Source organism: Trachemys scripta, chromosome 18 (assembly GCF_013100865.1).
Source record: "Trachemys scripta elegans isolate TJP31775 chromosome 18, CAS_Tse_1.0, whole genome shotgun sequence".
Lineage (NCBI taxonomy): Eukaryota > Metazoa > Chordata > Testudines > Emydidae > Trachemys > Trachemys scripta.
In genome coordinates, this window is record NC_048315.1 from 1430629 (window position 1) to 1455466 (window position 24838).

A 24838-nucleotide genomic window follows, 5' to 3' on the forward strand; every position below is an offset into this window, starting at 1 on the left:
AGGGAGCTCCCCAGCTCTTAGGAGCCACCACCTCACCGCAGCACAGGTCTCTGCCAGCGACAGTGTAACTAGGAGTACATGCAGGAGCAGGCCACAAGTAGAGAGACCCCAGCATGAGCAAAGCAGGTCAGCCGTGGGAGGGTCTACGGGGTGACAGCCTGACACCCCCTTTCCTGGGGCATAGTCCTCAGCAGCAGGGCAGAAGAGGCTCTGCGGGGCTGAAGCTGGGCACTGGCCTCTGGGGACCTGCAGCACTTCCACATCCACTTTGGGGAGCAGATGTGGAAGGCTGGAGGGCACCCCATTTCCTGAGGCCCAGGCTACTCAGCAGGAGCTGGCGTGATAGCCCCTCCGTCTCTCTCCTCCCACAGTTATGGGAGTGACCAGACGTATTTTGAGGAAATCAAGCAGTTCTATTACCGTGACGAGTTCAGCCACCAGGTGCAGGAGTGGAATCGTCAGCGCACGATGGCCATCGAGCGTTCCCTCAACCAGTTCCTCTACGTGCAGATGGCTAAAGAGCTGAAGAACAAGCTGATGGTGGAGGCCAAAGAGTACGTCATTAAGGTGAGAGGTATTCGGGGGCCCATGCTGACTTGTGGCCTGCATTCTGGGCAGGGCTGGAGTCACACTCACAGGTTACAAGTGTAGGAGGCAGTCCGGGGGAGAGTCCTTTGACGGGGGTACATGAGGATAGTGAAAAGGCAGGAGGAGGTCAGTGATGGACCCACGGGAACGTTTGTGAGTCAGTCTCGTTCCTTTCCCTGGGTAGGAAGGAAAGAGGAACATTAAATAGAACTCTCTAACTGGCCCATTCAGGGGTTACCTGCACTAGGGTACTCTATCCGTCAGACCTTGCAAATCAGGGCTCTAGTCCTTCAGTCCCTGGGCCCAGTACGTGCTAGAGCACCATGGACAGGAGATCTCTGGAGGATGCCCGGCTCTATGTTGAAGAAACAGGAATCTCTTGGTGCTTCGGGATCCTGACTGCCACAGCAGTGAGCAAGGTAATTCCTTGGCTCTATAATCGGATTCCCCAGGGACAAGATTTATCGCTCAGAGTGCTGTGCTGGGAGCTGCTGGCCTGTGAGGTTGTATAGATCCTAGCAGTGAGCTCTGGCCCCAAAGGAACTCCCAGTAGCAGGCTGTCCCGGCTGGAAGGAGCAGCATCTCTAGCTCTGTTGGGGTTCTGTGTCTCGCCCCAGCGTCTTGCTCAGGGCAGGGCGCTGTCTGCACCTTGCCCAGTGGAGGCCTGTGTGCCTGATGGGATGTGAAGGGAGGGAGGCTGGCTTTCTCCCTCACACGCCTCCCTCTTCCTGTCCTTCAGGCTTGCAGCCGGAAGCTGTACAACTGGCTAAAGGTGTCTCCCTACCGGCCAGACCAGCAGGTGGAGGAAGACGATGATTTCATGGATGAAAATCAGGGGAAGGGAATTCGGGTGCTGGGCATTGCATTCTCCTCTGCCAGGTACGAGGGAAAGGTTTGCTCCTGAGTTTACCTGCCGTACTACCTGTTCCCGTCACTTCAGGGGGACCCTGTTTGTTTTGCAGAGACCACCCCGTGTTCTGTGCCCTGGTTAATGGTGAAGGCGAGGTTACAGACTTCCTCCGGCTGCCGCACTTCACCAAGAGACGGAACGCCTGGCGGGAGGAGGAGCGGGACAAGAAGGTGAGCTGGGGCTGTATTCCCTAGCTTATTACTGAAGTGGGACAGTGCCCGTGGACTGCAGTCAACAGCAAGTGATCCCAAGCATGTTGGTCAGAGCTGAGTCTGAGACTTATCTGGCTGCATCCTGCCAGTGGATCAGAATTGGGAGCAAACCTATGTGCTTGTGAATGGAAGAGTTCTGCACTAAGCCCTAGGATCAGTGACTGGCGAGGAGGGGGCATGTTCTGGCTGGGTGAGAGAGTCGTAAGCAAGCACTTTGGAAAGCGATCTCTGCTGCAGACCAGATCAGTATGGGCTGTAAGGCCAGCGCTGCATAAGGGGCAGGGGATTGCTGAGGGACCCTGCTCGCTGCACCGGGATCCTTTGGAAAAGGCCCATCCGGCTTACGGAAAGGCCAGAAACAGGCCTTGCTGCCCATTCGTTACAGATGGTCTGAATTGGTCCTTCTGCCCCTGCGTCACAGCTCCTGTGTGTGCTGCAGTATTCAAGCTGCCATTTCAGGGTCCTTCTCCTCTGCCCCACCAGATAGCAATAGGCAGCATGGCTCAGTGGAACTCGGGAAGGGCTCCTGGCTTCTATCCCTGTAACTCTGTGAGCAGGTCACCTCTAACCAGCTTGGCCCTTCCCGGGGCTGTCTGGGAAGGGCCAGGAGCCAGCGCTTAGCCCCGCTCTGTGTTCTGTCTGGCAGAGTGTCGTGGCAGGTCAGTGCCATAGGTGGGTTTGAGGATTTGCCCTGTGAAATGGAGCTCTGCGGCCTGGGACGTGTGCTCAGTACGTGGTACTGGGAAGCTCTAGTAACCGGCCTGTTTTCATGGAGCCTCTTGCTTCCTTTTTTCTGCTCCAGGCCCAGGATATCGAAACTCTGAAAAAATTCCTTCTGAACAAGAAGCCTCATGTGGTGACAATTGCAGGAGAGAACAGGTACAATGAGCTCTGGCGTCCACTTCCCGCGACACCGTCCCTCCCTGGCCATTCGTTTTTCTTCCGTCTCCCCCTCCCCGCCCCTTGCCACCTGTCCATGTTGCGCCTTCAGCAGGGTGGGACTCTGCTGCTGCTCCTACAGCAGATCCTACAGGGTGAGGCGTTGGCTCGCCACTCTGCAGTGCTGATGGCGCGCCTAGCCCTGCAGAGGCGGTGTCTGTCAGTTGCTCCTATCACCCTCCCCAAGAGAAAATGCTCGTCCCAGAACCCAGCTGTCTCCAGCATCACACAGATCAACTAGCCTGGGATCGTCCTGCTGCCCTGGAGCAGGGTAGGCCACGCCTTTCTCGTGGGCCTGTGGCAGTGGGTGGCTTCAGTCCCATTGCTAGTGGTCAGCTGGCCCCTGCAGCAGAGTGAAGAGACCATGGCGAGTGAGCATCCTTCTCCTTCAGACCAGGCAGAAGCGGGGAGCTCGCACTGCCCAAGTGTCCGTGGTCGGTTGTATAGCGAAGGCTTCCAGGGCTGCCAGTCCAGCACCTTTCACCAGTAAGAGCGGTCTAAGCCGCTAACTGGGCTAAAGACGCCCTGAGAGATCTGCTGTGCATCCTTCAGTTCACAGGCTGGCTTCTGATTTGGTGCTTTTGACTGACGGAGCCTCTTGCTGTTAGCACCTACAGCCGATGGTCAGTTCGGAGGGGCTGGGAGCTGGGGGTGTGACGTGCCCACTGCAGGAGCTGCCTTGGAGATCAGTGTGATTTGAGTGTCCCGCTTTCTTTGTCTCCCTCCCAATCCCCCTTGGCCATGTCTCCCCAGGGATGCCCAGATGTTGATGGAGGACGTCAAGCGGATTGTGCATGAACTGGATCAAGGGCAGCAGCTGTCTTCCATTGGGGTGGAGCTAGTGGACAATGAGCTGGCCATTCTCTACATGAACAGCAGGAAGTCAGAGGTAAAGCACCTGTCCTCCCTGTGCTCCTTCCCAGTGGCCTGACTTTCCCTGGTCACTGGGAGGATAGCCCGTCTCACTGAAATCCCTCCACCTCAGGCAGGCTGCAGGTCTCTGCTACTGCATGGTGATCAAGCCGTGGCCAAGGTGCGTCAGGGTTTGGGGTTGGAGGGGCTTGTGAAGGGATCCTGCTGGGGCTGACTGAAGAGCCATGCACCAAGAGACTCGGTGGGTATGTATTGGCAAGGTCTGGACGGAGCCTTGCCCACTTGAGCAGAAGGGAGTTGCTGCAACCTAGCTAATATGGGGAGGAACTGGACAAAACGGAACTAGAACTATTCTGTCCTCCTTTCTGCTGGAACCTTCTTTCGAATTGTAGAAGAGCCCTGGGAGCCTTTGAACCCATCCCCCAACCTGCCCTGAGCGCTGAAAGGTGTTTCTTTGCGTTGGTGTCACTGGTCGCTGGTGCTAGTGCCACCAGCGGTGTGGGCACTGGCAGCAGTGAGAGCCTCACTCCGCGTCTCTGATCCTCTGCAGAACGAGTTCCGGGATTACCCCCCTGTGCTGCGCCAAGCCGTCTCCCTGGCTCGCCGCATTCAGGACCCCCTGATAGAGTTTTCTCAGGTCTGCAGCTCTGATGAGGATATCCTGTGTCTGAAGCTTCACCCTCTGCAGGTAACTGTTCCTTACCGGAGTCTCGGTCAGAAAGAAACGAGCCTGGGAATTTTCAACAGCAGGAACAGGCCCTAAGCTGAGCCAACGTGGCGTCCACCTGTTCTAGGATACGTCCAACTAGTGTGACTCCTCCCTGCTCCCTTTCTCTAGAGCGCAGTGCTCATCTGCCTCACGGCCTTAGAGAAGCCTTCTTCTCCAAGTTAAATCTCCACTCACCTTGAGCTTAAGGGAGGGGTTACGCCTCTGAGGACCAGAGTCAGCCCAGATTTGCTTTTGAACAGCATTGTGTAGACCTGCCCCATGAGTGACCCCCTTCTCCCTTGGCAGGAACATGTGGTGAAGGAGGAGCTGCTGAATGCCCTCTACTGCGAGTTCATAAACCGTGTGAATGAGGTGGGCGTGGACGTCAATCGGGCAATTGCTCACCCTTACAGCCAGGCCCTGCTACAGTATGTTTGTGGCCTGGGGCCACGCAAAGGGACTCACCTGCTCAAGGTAAGAATGGAGCTGTCTCAGCTACCCCATAGCTGATGTTGCCTTAAAGCTACTATGTGCAAGTCCGCATCATGGCTGCAGCACTGGGAGGCACAGTGTCAGGGCCTGCGCTCAGGGTGTGTTTGCCAGCACTGTCCCTACGGGGCCAAGAGAGTGTAGTTATTGTACTGCGAGTGAACTTGGAGCGGGGTGTGGCTAGGAATCCTCAGCCGATCCGTCAATCCCAGCAAGTTCCTGAGATGGCGGTAGCGTCAGCCAGACGGTGCTGTGGTATCAGGACACTCGGCTGCTTTAGGAGGCACAAAGTGAAAGGCCAAGTACCTCTCCTCACCCTGAGAAGTGCGGCAGTCCTGCCTGTGGTGTGGTGCTGCTTTTACACCTTCCCGTCGGGTAGCTTTGAGATGCTTCCTATACGGCAAGGCAAGGGCTAATGCGACAGGAGCAGGGGGGCTGTACCAGATACTCTTTGCACCCCTCACTATTCAGTCTGAGGCCTCCTTTTCCTTGCCTGTCTTCCACCGGGGCTGGGATATCTGTTCCCTCCGTGTGCTGCATTGCAAAGCTAATGCTAAAATCTCCTCCCTTAGATCCTGAAACAAAACAACACAAGGCTGGAGAACCGGACGCAGCTAGTCACCATGTGTCACATGGGACCCAAGGTCTTCATCAATTGTGCTGGTTTCATCAAAATCGACACTGCATCGCTGGGTGACAGGTTGGTATTGGATGGTGCTGCATGCTGTGACGTGCGAGCTGCATGGGCGTAGTACTTGAATGACTGGCTGAAAGGGAGTCCATTCTGCAGGGGCAGTATTCCTAGGAATGTCTGTGCAGCAGCCTTTCATGTCCAGCCAAGTGAGTTTATTACTGGTTATTAATCTGTCTCTCTCTAGGCCAACTCAACCTAAACATTTGTGTGAGCAGTGCAGTACAGCACGAATTCTCTGCTGTGATTGGGGGGGGTCCTTTGTGGTGAAGAGAAACCAAAGCTAGAATCGGTTCTTCCCTAGTTAGCGTCTTTGTACCTTTCACCACACTGACCCGTCGACCCTTTTGTTTAGTTCTGGTCTCGCTCCTTGATTTATTTTTAACGCTTTTTTTAACAGTCCCAAACCTGGGGCAGTAGCACAGCACAAGAATTTAACTGGCTCGTAAACTGGAAGGAAGATTGTGGGAGTTTGTGTGGAGAAATGTATAGAGTTTAAAAATAACGTTATTAACCAAACCTAGTGTTCACTAGAAAGTGTGAGGGCAGTTTGAAACCAGTCTCTAATCTCTGGATGGTCTCTGGGCCGGGAACATGCTGTGCTCTCTGGGCTGCTTCTTACTTTATCTCCCCAGGGCTTGGCAGAGTCTCTGGGGACAAAGAGGGCAGCCAGGTGAACCCTTCCACCTTGCTCCCCTCCCTGGGAGTTCTGGCCCTTCCAAGGGCCAGGGCCTGGGCGTGTACAGGACACAGACCCCAGGGACGTGAATGCAGGGTCTCTTGGACTGAGGCAAAGTTTGGGTACCTTTGAAGCAGCTTGGAGCAGAGGGTTGCATTGTCAACTAACCACACCTAATTAGTATGAGAGCGCAAATTCTAGCCACAGCTTCCTGCTACAGGGCGCAAGCCCTGACGTGCAATACTCTCTCTTGACCAGTCTGGCCAAAGTGCACTGTAGCAACCAGGCTATGCCCAGATGATGTGGGTGGCTGCAGGCTGCACTCTGCCCGTCTCTATTTCATGTTCATTTAAGAGAATTCTTGTTCATTTGAAGCAGCTAAATTTTGCGGTGAACTGTGAAAGTGAATAGCAGCAGCAACACCTGCTCTTTAGTCGTTTTGCATCCTCTGGCCTTGGACTGCACCTCTGGCCTCCTGCAGAGTTTCCAATTTGATGCGTGTGTTTTGAATCCGTTTAGCACGGATTCCTACATTGAGGTCCTAGATGGGTCCAGAGTCCACCCTGAAACCTATGAATGGGCAAGAAAAATGGCAGTGGATGCCCTGGAGTACGACGAATCCGCAGAGGATGCCAATCCAGCTGGAGCTCTAGAGGAGATCCTGGAAAACCCAGAGCGTCTGAAAGACCTGGATCTTGACGCCTTTGCTGAAGAGCTGGAGAGACAGGTCTGTGAAGGGGAAGGCAGAGGGGGTGGAGCTGCCTTCCTGCCCTGAACTCTTGGGGTTTGGTTGCACAGGGCTTTTCTAGCATGACCGCTATCCTAAAAACATTAAACCATGCCATTGTACAAACAGGGTTACGGTGACAAACACATCACTCTGTACGACATCCGAGCTGAGCTGAGCTGCAGATACAAGGATCTGAGAACCCCGTACCGTTCTCCTAACACAGAGGAGGTCTTCAATATGCTGACCAAAGAAACACCAGAGACTTTCTACATAGGTACGTGCCCATCTCCTGGGAGGGCTCCGTCAGTTACAGAGCTGCCGTCACAAGCTGCGCCAGGCAGCGGAGGTCTGTGAGAATGGCAGCTCCGTGAACACTTACTGGGATCAGTGCAAGGTCTGCAGCTCGTTGGAGTGCTGCAGAACCAGACCGTTTGTGTCGCACTTGATGGCTTTTATGGAAGGCCACCCATAGGTACAGGAGTACTAAGTAATCCAAGTAGCCTCCGGGAGGCCTGTGTGGCATCCCATTCGGGGCACTGTCCAACCCTTGCATGTGACTGATATACTCCTGTTTCCTCTCCCCAGGCAAAATGATCACCTGCAATGTGACTGGGATAGCCCATAGGAGGCCCCAAGGCGAAAGCTACGATCAGGCCATACGGAATGACGAGACTGGCCTCTGGCAATGTCCCTTCTGTCAGCAGGATAACTTCCCAGAGCTCAGCGAGGTAAAGGGACTGGGCTGCTCCCGCAGGCGCCATCTCCGTCGTCAGGCTGCTCAGATGTGACACTGCCCCGGAGCATCCTGTAGGGCATGCAGTACCGGAGGGGCCTTGTGAGAGAGGAGATGCTTCAGGGCAGAGATTGTGCCTCCCGTGTTCAGACAGCACCCAGCACAATGGGCCCCCAACCCCTACTGGAGCCTTTGGCTGGGACCCTAATGTGAATCCTTACTAGTGCTTCTGGAATTGCCTCTTTCTAGGTCTGCCAGCATCACTTAGTTGCTGTGCGAGGGTTGCCCAGTATATCTGACTAGGTGTGACATGGGATGGGAGCCAGTCGGTCACCTTTTCCCCACAGACATTCAGAGTCTGGACTCTTCTGTTTTATGCAGAGAAGCCACCCATGGGGTGGAGAAAATAAGCTGATTTCACCTCCATTTTCTCAATTTAAGAACCAGCACAGACATCCTGCTCTTAGATGGGGTGGCATTTTTTGGGTCCTGCCTTAAGAGTGGCAAATTCCAGCCCTGATGGTCAGGACCCTGGGTAATGAGCAGTTGCCATGGCAGCCATGGGACTTCAGTAGAACCCACCCCTCACTGTGGAGTTGTGATTCCGAATTGAAAGGGACGTCGACTCTTGCAGCGGTGTGCAGGGTGCAGCCATGGCTGGCCCGGCTGGCACGGGTCTGAACAGCAGCATAGACAGTGAGGGACGTACAAGAGCATCCTACGTGCCTGAACCCCAAGGGTCCAAAACCTACACGGCCTTTCTGTACACCCAAGCAATGCCTCCCACAGCTACACTGCAACCTTTAGCAGCGCAGTGTCCCGCTGCCTCCCCACTGCTGAAGCCTTCCACTGGCATACGGCTACAGGCTGCAGTGCCAGCTGCGAACGCAGCCTCCCTTTGACTGCAGCCTGTGGCGACATGTCATGCCTGTACTCTGCACGCTGCCATAAGTGTAGACGGAGCCTAAGCATTCTAGCCTTCCTTGTTGTAAAGCAAACCTGTCTGCCATGAGCCGAGGGGAACTGGCGTAAGAATGCTGCGTGGATCAGTTTCAGTCACTCAAACCTCTGTCTTTCTCTGAAGCTGCTGCAGGTTCTCCAGTTTGCTGCTACAGCCAGAGTGTTACAGAACTTACCCCCGTCTTGCTCTGGCACACCCAGGCCCCTGCTTGAATGTGTCTCCTGTGTCGAACTGTATTGTACTTGTGTTGCCTTTGGAAATTGTTTTCTATGCTGAGTGTCTTATTCCTTTGCTTCCTTAAGGTTTGGAATCACTTTGACAGTGGCTCCTGCCCTGGCCAGGCTATTGGGGTGAAGACCCGGCTGGACAACGGGGTCACTGGCTTTATACCAACCAAGTTTCTCAGCGACAAGGTGGTTAAGCGGCCAGAAGAAAGGGTGAAGGTAGGAGAGCAGAGTGCATCTCCTCTTCCAGCTCCTGGTGGGTGTCTCTAAAGAGCTGGTACCAGAGGCTCAGAGTCCTGCTCGTCTCTCTCTTCCCCACATACCCCAGCAACTGCTCTCTTTCCCTTGTGGGCTCTAAATCAATAGTGAATTTGGGTTCTTGTTCGCTTCCTTCTCCCAGACTGCGAGTCTCCCTGAGCTGCTGGTGGGAACGGTGTGACTCAGTTAGCATACTAGAGTGGGCAGGATTTATTACGGTTGGAATGAAGTCCAGAGCCTGGGAGGCTAGAAGGCATTCTCATGAGGAGCTGACCTTTGTTCCCAGCTTTTGACACAGCTCGAGGAGCAGCTGCTAGATTCCTGGAGGGTCATTGTTCCCTCGCTCGTAGTAGTTTCTCCTATAGCTGAATCCCTCGCTCAGGGTTATTTTTCCTAGTTGAATCAATTTCTGTGGCCTGTCTGAGTTACTTGGTCTCCTTCAGAACAGGGACCTGGGCCCTATTAGTAGGATCCCATGGTGTAGAATGTAATGATGTGCACAGCATTACAAGAGAAGGGTGGACCTCTGTGCTCTCCTTTGGGATCCTTGCTGAGGGAATGAACGTTTAGATGAAGGACTATCCTGTTGAGATCTGAGGTCTCCTAGCAATCCCTTCAAGGGGACACTGTCAATTTCAACACGGTTAAATGGACTACAACATTCCAGTTTTTGCTGGAGCCCCTTTGAACAACATGACCTGGACCTTTAAAATGTTACGGGTTTTTCGGCTCCCCTGTTCATTTAGAAGGGTCTTTTGGACAGGCTTGAAAAAGGTACTGCCACCCCATCCTGTTGTGTGTGTGTGTGTGTGCACACCTGACTGCTGCTTGCTGTCTGTTCACTTCCCCTTTCAGCTCAGAGGCACTAGGGACACCAGCAACAGAACAAGGAAGCTGAGTATGCAAAGGGCTGTGAAATGCCAAAGAAAACACACTGGAGAAGAGATAGATTCTCCTCTAATCCCTTCCAGGTCTAGTTCTCTGTAGGGTCATTGTAGCAGTGGTAGATAAACAGCTTTCAGAGGGATATCTGATTTTTATTTTCAGGTTGATGTGTCCCTTTAAATACTCGAGGCAAGCCCACCACACCTGGTGTGGCTGTGATAGGACGCTCTCCGAGTGACAGGTGCAGCACGTGAGTTGCACCTGCTGACTAATCCAATCTGCCCCTCCTCCACAGGTGGGAATGACTGTTCACTGTAGGATCATGAAGATAGACATTGAGAAGTTCAGTGCAGACCTGACCTGTAGGACGTCAGACTTGATGGATAAGAACAATGAATGGAAGCTACCCAAAGACACTTACTATGACTTCGATGCTGAGGCAGCAGATCACAAACAGGAAGAAGACTACAAGAGGAAGCAGCAACGCACAAGTGAGTATTCCTTCTCTAGGTCCCTGAGAACTGGGGGCATGGACATTCGTAGTCTGCCCCAGGGAAAAGAAATGTGATTGGATGTTTCTTGCAATAAAACCACTGCTGTGGGAATGCTAACCGCCCACTTGTGTCCGACAGCATACATCAAGAGGGTGATCGCTCACCCGTCATTCCATAACATCAGCTTCAAGCAAGCCGAGAAGATGATGGAGACCATGGACCAAGGGGACGTGATCATCCGGCCAAGCAGCAAGGGGGAGAACCACCTGACTGTCACCTGGAAGGTGAACGATGGGATTTACCAACATGTGGATGTCCGAGAGGAGGGCAAGGAGAACGCATTCAGTTTGGGCTCCACCCTTTGGATTAACACCGAGGTAAGAGCCAGGTGGAACGTGACTGGGGACGTGAACCTGGCGGAGTGAAATGGGAGATGAAATGCTGACTCGGCGTGGGGGAGGGCACAGTCACCCCAGAGCAACTGCTAAAGGATTGAATGGTTTGGAGTTTAGAACCCAGAGGTGGTAGCAGAAGCTGGGGTGCTTCCACTCCTGGCTTGCAGCGTATGTTACGTAGAAATAGGCCCTCAAACCAAAACCTTTCCTGGCTTCGTAAAACGGGGTTAGAAACAAGGCGGTGCGGAAATCTGGAAACTGCCCTGGACAGCCGGTGAGCAGGATCCTGAGGCTTTACTCTTCTCCCAGGTGCTCCCGGACTGTTTGGGACCAGCTTCCGATTTCAGTCCCTTCCCGTTCCTGAGCGAATACTCGGAGCCAGCCAGAGTAACTGGTGGCTCTGGGTAAAAGAATCCTAGAGATTAGTGATAGAAGAGCCCATTAGATAATCCAGTTCAGTGATTCTCAACCTTTTCAGGTCGCTGTGACCCCTTATCTGAAGGGTAACAAAACAAAACAATGCAGCCCCATTACATTTATTTCTAAAGTAAATGTGAGGGGAAATGGATCCATGACAGTGCAATCAATGCCTGGGCACCTTATTTGTTGTGCGTTTCAGTAGGCTGACCAAGAATACTTGACCTTGAGGAGTCAGGAGTGAGATTTTTCTTTGCTTTCGATTATATGTCCAATGCCTCGTGACTCCCAATTGCCTTTCATGCCCTCGCCCCGGCTCAGCTTCAACCCACCAGTTGAGAGATCCTGATCTAGTCCAACCACTGCAAGACAGTTTGTTGTGCTCCATTTTCCTAGCTGCTCCCTTAGTCTGAGGAACAAAGTGCTTCCCCCCCGAGCTTGTCAAATAGAGTTGGGGTCGCTGTTTATCCCTGAGACTGACAGGAACCGAGCTGCCCGCCACTTGCATTGGTGCAGGTGGTGTACGTTAATGCTACAGGGATCGGGTCTCTTCAGGGAGACGGGACCCTTGCCCTGCACTCCACTGCAGATGGGCACTTCCCCTGTCGCAGTTCAGGGTTAAGAGGATCTGAGCTTCCAAGGCCTGGGCATCGCTCAGCGCAGCGGGTTTGGTTTTGCCTCTGGAAGATCCTGAGTCAGACTCAGGATACAGTGGCTCTTTCTATGTTCGTTCCAAGGAATTCGAGGACCTGGATGAAATCGTCGCTCGCTATGTCCAGCCAATGGCGTCTTTTGCTCGAGACCTGCTAAGTCACAAATACTACCAAGACTGCAGTGGCGGAGACAGGAAGGTGAGCCTCCCAGAAGGGCTGCTGCAGAGCTGGGTGCAGCGGGCTGCCCCAGATCAGTCTCCTGGCCTCTGTGAACACGAACCATTGAGTTCAATTCAGTGTTCAAGACAGGTCAGAACACAGGAACCTCTTCTATCACACAGTGCTTGTGTTGGTCACTTCCCAGCTTTGGGTCTGGGGGGAGCTAGCTTGGAGCAGTAGAACCAGCAGAGAGCTTGGCCTGGCTTGCTGGGCCATGTCACTGTCTACGCCAGGAAAGGGAGGGCCCTGCCTTTGCACCAGCCTGACAGTGCTGGCACATCACAAAGGCAAGGGCAGATCGGCATCTCTGCCGCTGCCCCACTCCAGGGGAAGGGCTCTCAGATGGGACCCGAGTGCCCTAAAGCGGGGATAAAGACACCATTGTCTGGAGCGCTGACCTAAGTAAGCACGAGTGTGTCCATCTGGACCTCCCAGTTGCCTCTATCGAGTGGCTACAGCTCCCAGCCCTACTCAGTATTGTGAAATGAGCCCTGGATGAAACCACTGGATGCTGTTTGTGTCTGGACACTGCCATGGGGAGGGCTGGGCTAGGCTGGGCTGGGCTGGGCAGTTCTTAGGGCATCAGCGCGCACCTGTGAGTCCTGGTGCTGCCCCCAGACTGCACAGGGCATCTCAATGGAGCGTTTGTCTCTCTTCCCCTCTAACCAGAAACTGGAAGAACTTCTAATAAAGACCAAGAAAGAGAAGCCGACCTTTATTCCTTACTTTATCTGTGCCTGTAAAGAGCTACCTGGCAAATTCCTTCTGGGATACCAGCCTCGAGGGAAGCCGAGGTCAGTGGTGTATGTATGTTGTTGGGTACAGCTGGCTGTCAGTCACTGCAGGGCCTGGGCCTCGGCTTGTCCCCGCCTGACTCGTCTTGGACTCTGCTCCGGTTCCATGTGTAGCAGCAGCCCTGAGCCCTGGGGTTTGGCCTGCAGGTGCCTCACCTGTGTCGTCTCATCAGGTTGGCTGCTGATGCCTTTGACCAGGTGGCCATCGTGAGCCACGTCCCACCCCTCGGCAGGGGAGAGTATGGATTCCCTTTGAGTATCCTCAGCAGTCCACTAGGTGTTGGCATTTCCAGAGTAATGGCCAAGTGTTACTGGGGCTGGGTTGGAAGCTGATTGAAGGCGGGTGGTCCCAGCAGGGTCTGTGCCTCAGATAACTATGGGTTCATTTCTGACGCACCCGTCGTCTTTGTATCTGGGCACCTTTCTCCCGCTGTGTTGGGTGGAGCTGGTTATTGCAGCAATCGGTGAAGCTGTGCCGCAGTGTGATGTGCTCGTCTCTCCCCCTTCCTGACCTTGCAGGATAGAGTATGTGACGGTAACACCAGAGGGATTCCGATACCGGGGACAGATCTTCCCTACCGTCAACGGGCTCTTCCGGTGGTTTAAGGATCATTATCAGGACCCAGTGCCAGGTGACCCCCAAATCCTAATCACCAGGGTGGTTCTGTCCTGCAGGAAATCAACTAGTGGGCAGACTAAGGGCTGGCTCATGCTCCTTGGATAGTCTAAATGGAAATGGGATCAAGCATCTGTCAGCAATTAATCAGATGTGCACTTACAGAGCTGGTAGCTGCTTCCAATTACAGGGACTTGTATAGTCTAGTTAGCTGAGCTGCTCAGAGGAGCCCCTAATCACAGATAATCTCTTGCCTGTGGTGTCCAGAGGAGGGTTACCTATGGCATACCTCTGCTCATCACAAACCAAGAACCTTTCCCAGATCCACTGAATTCTGGATTCTCTTGGCGCATTAGAGAGACTGCACTGGGGATGAGAACACTTGCACACACAGAAATAGAACTCCTGTCTGCCCGTATGTCAGCTCTTGCTCTGTCTTCCGGAGAAGTCTCTCTCCTGTGTTTGTGACTCATTCGTTGCACCAGAAATGGTCAGCGTCGTCCTTGGGACTGTGCCACAGGGCTCAGTAAGAGAAGCTGGGCTGTCCTTGAAGCACGCTTGGCCTTGCTGAACAAAGCTTAAAAACCACAAATTGAACTTGGGGATCCAGATGGCTTGGGAGATCTACTGGAACGTCGGAAAATCCCAGCTTGATTCTGGTGACGTTCCAGGCTCCTGTCTGTTGAAATTCAGATCAATGGAGCCTTCCTGTATGTGGGAAATGTTCCCAAGAAAACAAGATTCAAATGCTTAGCTTTGCTTTTCATCCGCATAAAAGAATGCTGCTTAGAAGGAATCTCTGCCATGCGAGCAGTGTGGTTCTGGCCAGCCCCTGCATGGGACGGCTGCACAGCTAGGGCACTTACTGGCTTCCCAGGCGTGCACACCCTTCTGGAGGGTAAACCCAAAATTCTATCATCTTGCGTTGCACAGAGAACTGTACAGTGTAGGAAGATATGCAACAGCTTTTTGGGCACCCTCCCCCCCCCCCCATGAATTCCACAAACTGGTTTTAGACCAAACAAAACAAGTTTATTAACTCCAAAAGATGGATTTTAAGCGATAGCAAACATATCAAAGCAGATTACCTTAGTTAATCAACAAAACTGCTAACTGAGCTTAACACACTAGATAGGTGGGATATGAATCAGTGAATTCTCGCCCTGAGTGAAAAACAGGCTAGCAGATTCTTAAGGCACAAGCTGCCTCAGCTTTCCCAGGTTTTCATACACAGGCTAACAATCCCTCTAGCCTGGGACCATCGCTTCCCCCAGTTCAGTCCTTGTTCCTCAGGTGTTTCCAGGTTTGTTGCTGTAGGGAGACTAAGGTACCCTCATGATGTCATTGTCCCCCTTTTCTATCTTCTCCCCACTTGCTGGAAAGCTCTTTGATCCAGGTGACAGCAAAACAGTTCCCAGTGTGTAGTGCTGTCTCGGAGAGGTTTCTGTTGTACACGGTTCCTGGGGTAATGCTTGTGCTTGTGTGCATATCCTCAATAAGCCATTCACATTGGCCTTTTTACTGTTGTACCTGAACGGCTGCTTGTGAATGTTTTCAACCTCACAACATGTTTCAGTAACACACACACAGCCAAACTTCATAATTTCAAGATGACGATAGCACATACAATCCAGCGAGATATTCCTGTCTAGCAGATCAAGACTTTTAGACTGATACCTCACAAGGCAAAACATCCTAATTACCTGGCAGTGGTGACTATTGGGGTGCCGGGGTGTCACACATACCTCTTTTGTTTCCCAAGGTATCACCCCGAGCAGCAGCAGCAGGACCCGGACCCCAGCCTCCATCAATGCTACTCCCGCTAACATTAACCTAGCGGGTGAGTACCGCCCTCTCTCCTTGCTCGGATCTATGGAGGCTGACTCCGGAGCTAGTCCCCGGACCAGAGTCCGATTCTCTTCCTGTACCTTCACTCGGTGTTTTCTCTTCTAGATCTGACCCGTGCCGTGAACGCACTGCCTCAGAACATGACCTCGCAGATGTTCAGTGCCATCGCCGCGGTGACGGGCCAAGGGCAGAACCCCAATGCCACGCCTGCACAGTGGGCATCCAGCCAGTACGGCTATGGAGGCAGCGGAGGGGGCAGCAGTGCATATCATGTAGGTGTATCTTGAGTACCTAAGCCAGAGTGGCGGGACGCAAAGGGAGGCGCTCTCAGCAGAGCCGCTCAGCGGGCTGTCTCTCACGGAAGCGCTGCCTTCCTCTGCGGCATTAGAGATGTGCTGTGCAGGAGACAGCACAATGGGCTGTATGGACCAGTGGCCTGCCCCGAGACCGAAGGGCAGTACAGACCTGCAGTGGTCAGCCAGTGGCCTAGCTACAGCTTTCGGCCCTGCCGTGCAGATTCCTGGGCCTTGTTCCCTGCGCCCAGGGCCAGGAACATTGGACATGCAATGCTGGCTGCGAGGAAGGTTTGTCTGGCTCCCAAGGAACATGCCTGGGGTTGCTTGGGACCCAGTGGTGAGGGAGAGGGACATGAAACCACATGACGTGCTTCAGTATCCGCAGCATGGAGCTGCATGTGAAAGGGATTAGCTATGAAAATATGTGCTGAGCTGGTAGGGCTTTTCAGCTGGGAGGTGCACAGGCAGGCGAGTGCTCCAGCTCTGCCCAGTGCCCAAAGATGGCCCCGGACTCTGCTCCCAACCCACCACTGAGCAGTTCCCCGTGTGAGTCTGCGCCCGCCCACTCGGCACAGCTGCAGGAAGAGCTAGGCTGGGTTCAGTGCAGCAGATGCCCCCCCCCCCTCCGCCCCTTGGGAAGCTCTCAGCTAAAACACTCCTCCTTGGAGTAGACACTCTGGGGGTGACATCTGGGGCCTATCGCTCCCCATTGGAGTCCCCACAAAACCCTCCCGTGGTGCTAAGCCGCTCCCTGAGGAAGGCATGGCGGCTTGGTGATGTGAAGGGAGGGCCTGACCCTGCCTCCTGCTCTCTGGGTAAGAGGTGAGGTAACGTGCTGTGCTCTGGGCATCTGTGTCAAGCCTTGCCCCAGTGGTGCCCTGCCCCTTGCACTAGCCTAAGAGTGTCTGTCCTCTTGCAGGTCTTTACAACTCCAGCACAGCAGCCAGTGGCCACCCCTCTGATGACCCCCAGCTACTCCTACACGACCCCCAGCCAGCCAATTACAACACCGCAGTATCATCAGCTCCAGGCCAGTACTACACCCCAGTCCACCCAGTCGCAGCCATCATCCAGTTCCAGACAGAGGCAGCAGCCGAAGTGAGTAGCTCGTTCATGGTGCTGGATGTGTGCAGCTCTCTGCTGTCTTTGAGCCGCTCTTGGCCTGCCACACGAGCACTTCCCTGGCTGCAGGATACAGGTTCTGCTGTAACTCTGCCTGCTGCCAGGAGGGGGTGAACTGAACAGGCCGGGGGGAGGGTGAACATTCAGCGAGTGCACCTGAAGGAGCTGCATGGCTGTGGTGCTCAAAGGGCAGGGGAAGAGGTGTCTGGCGAGAACTGTGGCTGAGCGAGGGTGAAGAGTGTAGTCACGGCCCATCGGCTCTGAGGAAATGCAATTTGGGCCGTGGTGCTGATGGGGGGTAAAGAAGCCAGTCCAAGGGGCTGAGGGCTGGCTCCCTCCGATAGTGTGGCCCCGTTCCTTGGCCAGGCGTGAGGGCGGAACTGAGTCTGCTAAGGAAATTGGCCACAATGGGTCCCATTGACTAACAGCCACTCTGCAGCTGCGAGGAATCTGCGACCTCAGACATAACTGACTACGGCCCACGGAGTTCTGCAGGCATCCTAGAGCCGCTGCCTCAGGCTGCAGAGCCCATGGGTCCCGGCATGCAGTAACCGTGCTGGGGGAGGAAGTCTGCATGGGCTGCCTTTGAATAGAAGAGAGAGACTTCGGGGCATCCAGTAGCGTCATCCTTCTGCAAAGGCAGCGCCTGGGGAGGGAGGGGAAGGAAACTGACCCTGTTGGGCTCCTGCTAGTTGTATGTTTCACTTCCTGCTTCTGCCTGTCTAGGTCCAACAGCCATGCTGCAATCGATTGGGGGAAAATGGCCGAGCAGTGGCTACAGGAGAAGGAGGCTGAGCGGAGGAAACAGAAGCAGAGGCTGACCCCTCGTCCATCTCCCAGCCCCATGATTGAGAGCACACCCATGTCCATTGCTGGGGACGCCACGCCGCTTCTAGATGAAATGGATCGATAGGCCTTGCTGGACCTGACCCTTAACCTCTGTTCTTTCTCTGGGGAGGGGAAGGGGAGGGAGAACAGCTGAGAACGAGTTCCCTTCCCTTCTCCCCACAACTCCTATTTTATACTTCATAAAACTATGTGAAATGACACTTGGTGTGTCCACCCCCATGAGCTGATATACTTGGCAGGGCTGGTATAATTAGACACACACATAGATCATAGGAAGGGATGTTGCAGATGCCTCTGCGCACTAAACCTTGGTTCACTGTGTGGGAAGCTCAGCAGAACAGTTATAAAGGTCGAATGAGACCCTTTAGAAATGAACAGCGACCTGCTTTCACAGCCAAAGACTAGAAAGCAAACCTAGCAGGAGATGCAAGCTCTTGGCCTAGAGCGAAGTTTTATTTTGATCGTCTTGTATTCTGACCGTCGCCCATCCCCGTTCCGACCCATGGAACGAAATCATGTGGGGGCTCGGACAACTCAACCCAGATCCGCTGACGTTTCTGCTACTGTATGCGTGGTGGCTCCTTGTATAGTGGGCTCTGCAAAAACTCCACCAGCTGCCCCCGCTGTATTTGCAAGGGTGTGAGCAGCTCTGGGCGAGGGCTCTTGCCAGAGAGAGGAGCAGCTGTTCCACAGGCTCATTCTCTCCTGGCTTCATTTGGGACAATATTTATTCAGTTGGTTTTTAACTCAGATGGCAAAGCAAACCCCTGGGTAACAGCAGCTTTCCCAGGCGTTAGCAGGCACTGCAAGGGCAGCCACTCCTGGGGTGAGGAGAATGCAAATCAGCCTGAAGTGCATGTCCTCTGTCATACCGCTTAGCTCTGTCCACATGTAACCGAAAAGGGTGAATAAATAGTGTTTCTACTGAACACTAGTCTGGGGGTGTTCTCTTCTCATCCTGTATGGCCTGCCCGCTCCTCTCCACCACCGAGTAGAGTACAGCAGTGAGCCAGCAAATGCCCCTCTTGTGTTGCCCGAGTTGCCTGCTGGGTGCTGGTGGGTTGATGCTGAAGAATAGTTTGGGTTGAATGTGTTGTGTGGGGTTCTCAGCCCAGCGTATCAGGGCGACCCCCCGGCGCTGCCCTCCCCTCTGTCCAGGCGGGAGCCAGGGAGGAGGCTGATGGAACGCAGGCACTGTCTGTCCTGGTCAGAAGCAGCCCTGAGGGCTCTGTTTCATACACTTCCCTGTATTTCCCCATCTGCCTTCTCCAGGAGGAGTTTGCCTGGAAGCAGGATTTTTGTTGCTTGATCTGCTCCTGTTTGGCTCTAACATCACAACCCACTGCTGGAAGTCCCCGAGGGCTCTCCCTCAGCTGGGAAAGGAGCAGACAACTCAGGAAACAAAGGTCCTGTTGCATCCAAGAGATGCACGAGACACGAAGGTGAAGCTGTTCTCCTGAGGAGTGCAGAGCCTGGCTTCCCTACAGCTCCCCGGGGGGCTGGCCTGACTGCATCCCTCTCCTTACCACGCAGGCGGGCCCTACTTGGGGGTAGATTAACAAGCATACTCACCTTACGCTGTTTGTTTGTTTGTTCAGTTCTGTATGACAGGAACTTGACTATGGAGTAGCTCTCTGTGAGGGAACCTGCCAGAGAGTCATTGCTGCTCCTTATGGCTGTCTTTGGTTTTAGTTTTTTCCTTTTCCATCAATAAAATTCTACTTTTGGGATGTTGACTGTACCCAGTGTTCTCCCTGCCTACTGCACTAACGCTCTCCTCTCCGTAAGCCACCTCCTGCCCTGCTCTGCTCTAGGGATGCCAGGTGGAGCTGCCCCACCATCTCTCTGCTCTGGCGGGATGGGTTTGGTCTGATCTCCAGAGAGATGACTGGGAAGACGTGCACGAGCTGCTGCTAGTAGCAAACGGGAGCCTGGGTTTCCCCTCTTGTATCCCAGGCCCTCCCTCTGCAAGTCGAGATCCCCTCCACCACCCTGCATCTTCCACCAGGGGAAGAGTTAGTGCCAAGCTGGCTGCAGCCCTACGTCGCTCCCATTTGCACCCAGGGCATCTCTTGAAGGACTCTGCCTAGCGGCGTTTGGCTGAGCTCGGAGGCATTGCACCGTGGCTTTAAAGGTCTCTCTTCTGCTATCGCTCTTGCCTGTGGCCGCTTGCTAGGGATGGAAAGCTTTGGAAAGGACGTTTCCAGGGTCAGGCTGTCTACAAAACACTTGCACACTCTGAGCTGCACGGCTGTGCCCGAGCGACAAGCGGCACACTTGGCTCTGTGCAGGGCCCATGGTAAACGGGCTGCTCGCTTGTGATGTGGGTCTGGGTTCTCATGATCCTTTGTCTAAGGGCAGGGCAATGGCCCATCCTCTCGTGAGCAGGGGCTGTTCTCTTACAGTATTTGAAGAGTCCTGCAGGAGGCGGTGCCAGGTTTAAATCAAGATCTCCCCAAAAGTCTGAAACTGTAAACGCTCCTGTGTTTTTTGCTTTAGCACTGCGTGCTCTGGGTGGCTGGGTAACGCTGTAAGAGGCCTCATTGCATGGACAGGTACCCCCAGCACCTCGTACCCGGGCTCCTGTGTCTGAAAGTGAGATAAAGATCTTCTGGCCAAACCCTGATTTTAAATGAAGGCTTTTTTAGTCTCCTGCGAGACCTCACTAGAATGGCTTGCCTGGCTCCAGGGTGGAGCTCACTGAGAAAATACTGCCCAGGCATTGGTGGGTCTGTTTTCCAGCATGATCTTTGCATCTCTCAGTGCAGAATGAGAGGGGAGCAGTGCTTTGCTGATCTGTGTAATTAGGGGCAAACCTCTGCCTTGTGCCTTCTTAGCGATTCGTACACATTTCATCCAAGTGCTCGGCTAGTGCCGGCGAGACCTTGAGCCGATTGGGGATCCTTAGGGCACATCCTCCACTCGCTTGATCGCCCAGTGGCTGCGGCAAAGCAGCCGAAGTCCACATAATGAGAGACCTTTACTATTCGAGCTGCAGGCTAAGCAGCCAGGAGCGCCCTGCCTCCAGAACCCCGTGTCCTTGCCAGGTAAGTGGGCATGAGGGTAATGGTCACAAGCGCCCCTCCAGGAGCCGCCACCTGTATAGCGCAGGCTGGGCCCTGGCCCTTACCCGCTGATTTGGCCTATAGCTGTATGCAAGGCACTGACCCTCTCGGTCAAATGCAGTGAGTACCTGCCTGCTGGCCAGAGGGGGTGTGTGTGAAACTCAGCATTGGAGCAGGGCAGAGCATTATTATTATAAACTCCCAAGCTCTTGCATCTGAAGAAGTGAGGTTCTTACCCACGAAAGCTTATGCTCCCAATACTTCTGTTAGTCTCAAAGGTGCCACAGGACCCTCTGTTGCTTTTTACAAGCTCTGTAAGTGGCTTGAGAACTGCTCCAGCAGCAACCCCATTCCAGAAGAAACAGATGAAGGAAAAGCTGCAATTAGCGAAGGAATGCCCCAAATCAAGGTACGGACAAGCCATGGGATCTAAAGTGGGGTAAGGGAAGGGAAACGCATGTCCTGCCCTTAACTCAGTGCAGGAAATCCGCATGCCCCTCCTCCCTCTGCCATTCCTGCCCTGCCAGCTTGCAGGGAAAACGACTCCGTGCCTGAGCTGAGCAATGTGAAATGAGAAAGCACGAAGGGTGAGGAGTAACTCAGACTAGTTCTTTAATAACCTGCGCTCCTCTCCCAGCGCCCAACACTCGTACCCAGCGGGATCCTTTCTGAGGTGCTGCCTGCCGGGCCTAGACCAAACAATCCCCCACTTCACAGAAACCAAAGAGACCAAGTGCTGCTCTGGGAGGGTCAGGTGCTGGGCTGGCCTCACCGAGCTAACCAGGGGCCCGGCTCACCAGTCCCGGGACGTGAGGATTAGCCTGAAGAATTCTCCCCCGCTGCTCTGCCCGGCTCTCGCCGCTGTTCTCAGTGTCCCATTGTGCTGCTGTTTCCCCTCCAACCAAGGTTATTTCTCTGTGGGGGGGCAGGAACGGCAGCCCCCATCACTATCCTCAGGGCCCTGGAGCTGGCAACCCCCTGGGAGTCTCACTTTAAAAGGCAGCCAAGCAAAGGGGCTGGATGGGTGTTTTCCGAGGGGGCAGTTAGCATGTCCCCTGACATGTCAGTAAAGCAAAAAGGACCAGGGCCAGAGTATCTCCTGGGAACCCCTGGTGCAATGACCCATTTCGGGGGGCGGGGGAAATACAGGAGCTGAGGTGGGAGCAAGAACGAGACAGCTACTCGCTCTGCACAGTCGTGCAGCGATCACACACGTGCTCTCCCTCGTCCGTTTCTACCCTTCCCCAGGGGCTGTCGTCTTGCCTGGCCCCTTCAGGGCCGGGACTGGGCCGTTAGCTGCATGGCCAGCGCTGGTGCTACCGCGGTGCCTGCCCGTCCGCTGGGAGAGCGAGGGTGGAACAGGCACTAGCAGGGGCTTCTGGCCAGGCCCCTTCCCCCGCAGCAGGCAGCGCTCTCCCCCATTCGGCTGTGCTACGCGCGCTGCTGGATTAGATCGGGGGGGCACGTGCCTTTCCTGTTCCTTGGCCCGCTTTGCAAAGGGACTAAATTGCATTGTCACCTCTCTCCTGGGCAAACATTTCACAGCGCTGGGACTCAGCAGCCAAGTCACAGAGGACTCCCTGCGGCAGGAGCTCCGTCTCGTCGGCCCGCTGCAGACGCGGCTACAGCAGCAGGGTTAGGGATAGACCGCTAGCATGGGGCCATCGGCTGCATCGAGCTAATTTATTAGTGACAACCCGCCCTCTGGGGACCGGGGGAAGGTCAGCCTCGGCTGCAGGGAGTCTCATACAGGCCTGGGCAGACTCTCCGCTTCCTTTCTCGGGCGCTTCCTCCCATTTCGTTCCCTCCTCCTCTTCCTCTTGCTGGCAGCTGGGCATGTGGGCTGGAGAGTAGGCAAAGGCCTTGCCTTCAACTGCCCCCGGTCACGGCTTTCAGCCTGCGCTGCCCCGCGTGGAGTCAGGGTCTCCTCCCCGACCGGGGCATCGTTCAGGATAGCGTTGAACACATCCTCCTTCCTCCCAAAGTCCAGCACCAGGTGCTTAGGGAGGAGGGAGGCAGTATCTGCAGTGGGGGTGGGCAGTCCCAGCACCTCAGCTTTGGGATGGACTTTCTTCTTTTTCAGCCCTTTTCCTTTCTTAGTTTTCCTCCCTCTCTTCTTCCCTTTCCCCTTCCGCTGGGTCGTGGCGGGGCTCTCTCGCTTGGGCCCAGTGGGCGCAGACTTCTGGAAGCTGTCCATGGCCCCTGTGACAAGCTGGCCTGGGGGTGGGGGCTTTGTCGGAGGAAGTGCCCATCTGCCCGTGCTCTCTCTAGGCGGGGGGGTGCCAGGCTGGGGCGCTGGGCCGGAAGGAGCCCTGTCTGATCCAGCTGCCACTTCGTCTATCAGTTCCCCACCAAACTCATAGAGCACCGGCTTCCGGGGCACCGCAATGGCCACGGTGTTGTACTTCTTGCACCTTGAGAGAAGAGGGACGAGAAGCAGAGTGAGGGGGGTGCAGCTTTGGGGGGGGCAGGGGAGCACCCCAGGCTCCCTGGTCAGGACTTACCAGATGTACAGATAGGGCTCCACACACTGCTCTTTGTAGGTGAACTCAAAGCAGGGCACCTGGATCACGTTGAAGAAGGCCTGGCCCACCACGCGGGAGGCAGTGTCATTCACCTGCCTCAGGCAGCCTTTCAACCTGCAAGGGCAACGCAGAGCATCAGGCAGGGTAAGGAAGGGGCAGGGGGCCTCTCCGGCCGGGCTGGGCTGGGGCAGCAGAGGGAGGAGGTGTCACAGGGACTTCACCCACTCTTGTTCCTCACACCCTGCCTCTAAGCAAGCTATCGCGTGGTGGCCTTGCTGCTGTTATGGGGAGAGCTGTCCAGTGTCTCCAGCACAAGGCCTTGGGGCCCGAGCAGCGGGACTTGTTTGGGAGAACTGGCGGGCAGGTTTCCAAACAGGAAACAGCCAACGCGCTCGGTGACGGGGCCTGGAGATGCTGCCAGCCCAGCCCAGACGGGAGTCGAGCGCTTTTAGCGGGTCTTTGACGTGGGTAGCATTGTACACCGCATCAGTTAACTAACCTTACCCTTCTCTGGTCCCTTCCACCAGCGGATAAGCTGGTCCTACGCCACAGAGGGGACAGGCTAAGGCCTGGGCTACACTTAACAATTAGATTGACCTACAAATGTTGTGCCCTGGGTGCTGTGATTGGGTCAACCAAACCCCCAGGGCAGACGCAGTGAGGTGGACAGGTGACTTCTCGCGCCCGCCTCTTGGAGAGATGGCTTCACTACGTCGATTGGAAAAAACCCTTCCGCAGGGTCGGAAGCATCTACCCTGCGGCGCTACCGCAGCACAGCTGTGTGGACACACCCAGGGGCTGGTTCTTGGCCGAGGTTACAAAGAAACCCAATAGCTCCAACCCGCTCTGCAGCCGCCTGTTCTCCAGCGCCGGCTCGGTCCCTGCTCCGGACAGGTGGGAGGTTAGGGAAATTCCAGCCCCTCGCTGCTGCCCAAGCTCGGTCACTACTTCGTGTTCAACAGAGCAGCGTCTCTCCCCCGCCTCCTCCCGCCGGCTTCCCGTTGCCATCGGCTCTGGGCGCCTGGAGCAGCACAGACTGGCATCCCCGGCCGGGGCCCGTACCGCAGGTCGCAGGCGCAGTGGCTGATGGTGTGCCAGCGGAGGTTCCGGTAGCCGTACTTGGCCGTGAAGGGGTGGATGACGTGCTGACAGTGGTCGTGTTCCCGGCAGCACTCGTCCGTCTCTCGATGTTCTCCTGAGTGGCGAGGGAGAGAAGGCCTCAGCCCCCCGCGCCGCACAAGAGCAGCGCGCAGGAGCTGGCCCCAGCTTCAACGCCCGCGGGCTGCCCGCTCTGGGGCTGGCACGGCTGAGGCACCAGGCACCTGGGCTCTCGGCACATGTAGGGCCCACCTCCCTGCTGCTGCTAGCTGCCAACGCTGGGTGCTCGGCCCCTGCTGGGGGGCACCAGTTCTGGGGCGGGGGGCATGGCACCAACCGCCTTCCAAACTCACGGACGGCCCTGCCCCTCCCTCTTATCCTCGCTCCCCTCAAGCACCCTGCACCTCAGCCTGTGCACACCCCCAAACACCCACACATGCTGCCAACACCCCCAAGCCCCCCATGCACCCAACCCCCACACCTCCCTCGGACACCCCCAAAACCCCCCACACCCCCAAAGACACACACACACAACCCCCCACCCCCAACAACCCCTAACAACCCAC

At 55.1% G+C, this 24838-nt stretch overlaps 2 protein-coding genes across 2 annotated transcripts in view; one reads left to right on the forward strand and one right to left on the reverse strand.

Moving 5' to 3' along the window:
* SUPT6H (SPT6 homolog, histone chaperone and transcription elongation factor) overlaps nt 1-19314 on the forward strand; it is a 32334-nt gene extending 13020 nt beyond the window's left edge. The window contains exons 16-36 of the mRNA XM_034752415.1: nt 372-567; nt 1328-1467; nt 1551-1668; nt 2513-2589; nt 3403-3538; nt 4073-4210; nt 4538-4705; nt 5293-5420; nt 6610-6817; nt 6947-7094; nt 7406-7548; nt 8817-8957; nt 10177-10372; nt 10514-10752; nt 11925-12038; nt 12729-12853; nt 13373-13485; nt 15232-15309; nt 15423-15589; nt 16533-16711; nt 17462-19314. Coding sequence (XP_034608306.1) covers nt 372-567; nt 1328-1467; nt 1551-1668; nt 2513-2589; nt 3403-3538; nt 4073-4210; nt 4538-4705; nt 5293-5420; nt 6610-6817; nt 6947-7094; nt 7406-7548; nt 8817-8957; nt 10177-10372; nt 10514-10752; nt 11925-12038; nt 12729-12853; nt 13373-13485; nt 15232-15309; nt 15423-15589; nt 16533-16711; nt 17462-17648 — 3139 coding nt within the window. The 3' untranslated portion in view covers nt 17649-19314. The remainder of the gene's footprint in view (nt 1-371; nt 568-1327; nt 1468-1550; nt 1669-2512; nt 2590-3402; nt 3539-4072; nt 4211-4537; nt 4706-5292; nt 5421-6609; nt 6818-6946; nt 7095-7405; nt 7549-8816; nt 8958-10176; nt 10373-10513; nt 10753-11924; nt 12039-12728; nt 12854-13372; nt 13486-15231; nt 15310-15422; nt 15590-16532; nt 16712-17461) is intronic.
* Nucleotides 19315-22313: 2999 nt separating this feature from the next.
* Nucleotides 22314-24369, reverse strand: PROCA1 (protein interacting with cyclin A1; the record flags this gene model as incomplete). Its single annotated transcript, XM_034752175.1, is given in 3 exon segments — nt 22314-23063; nt 23154-23288; nt 24237-24369. Coding segments are annotated over 3 exon segments (938 nt in total), but the record flags the coding sequence as incomplete, so codon positions are not given.
* Nucleotides 24370-24838: the final 469 nt, after the last annotated feature.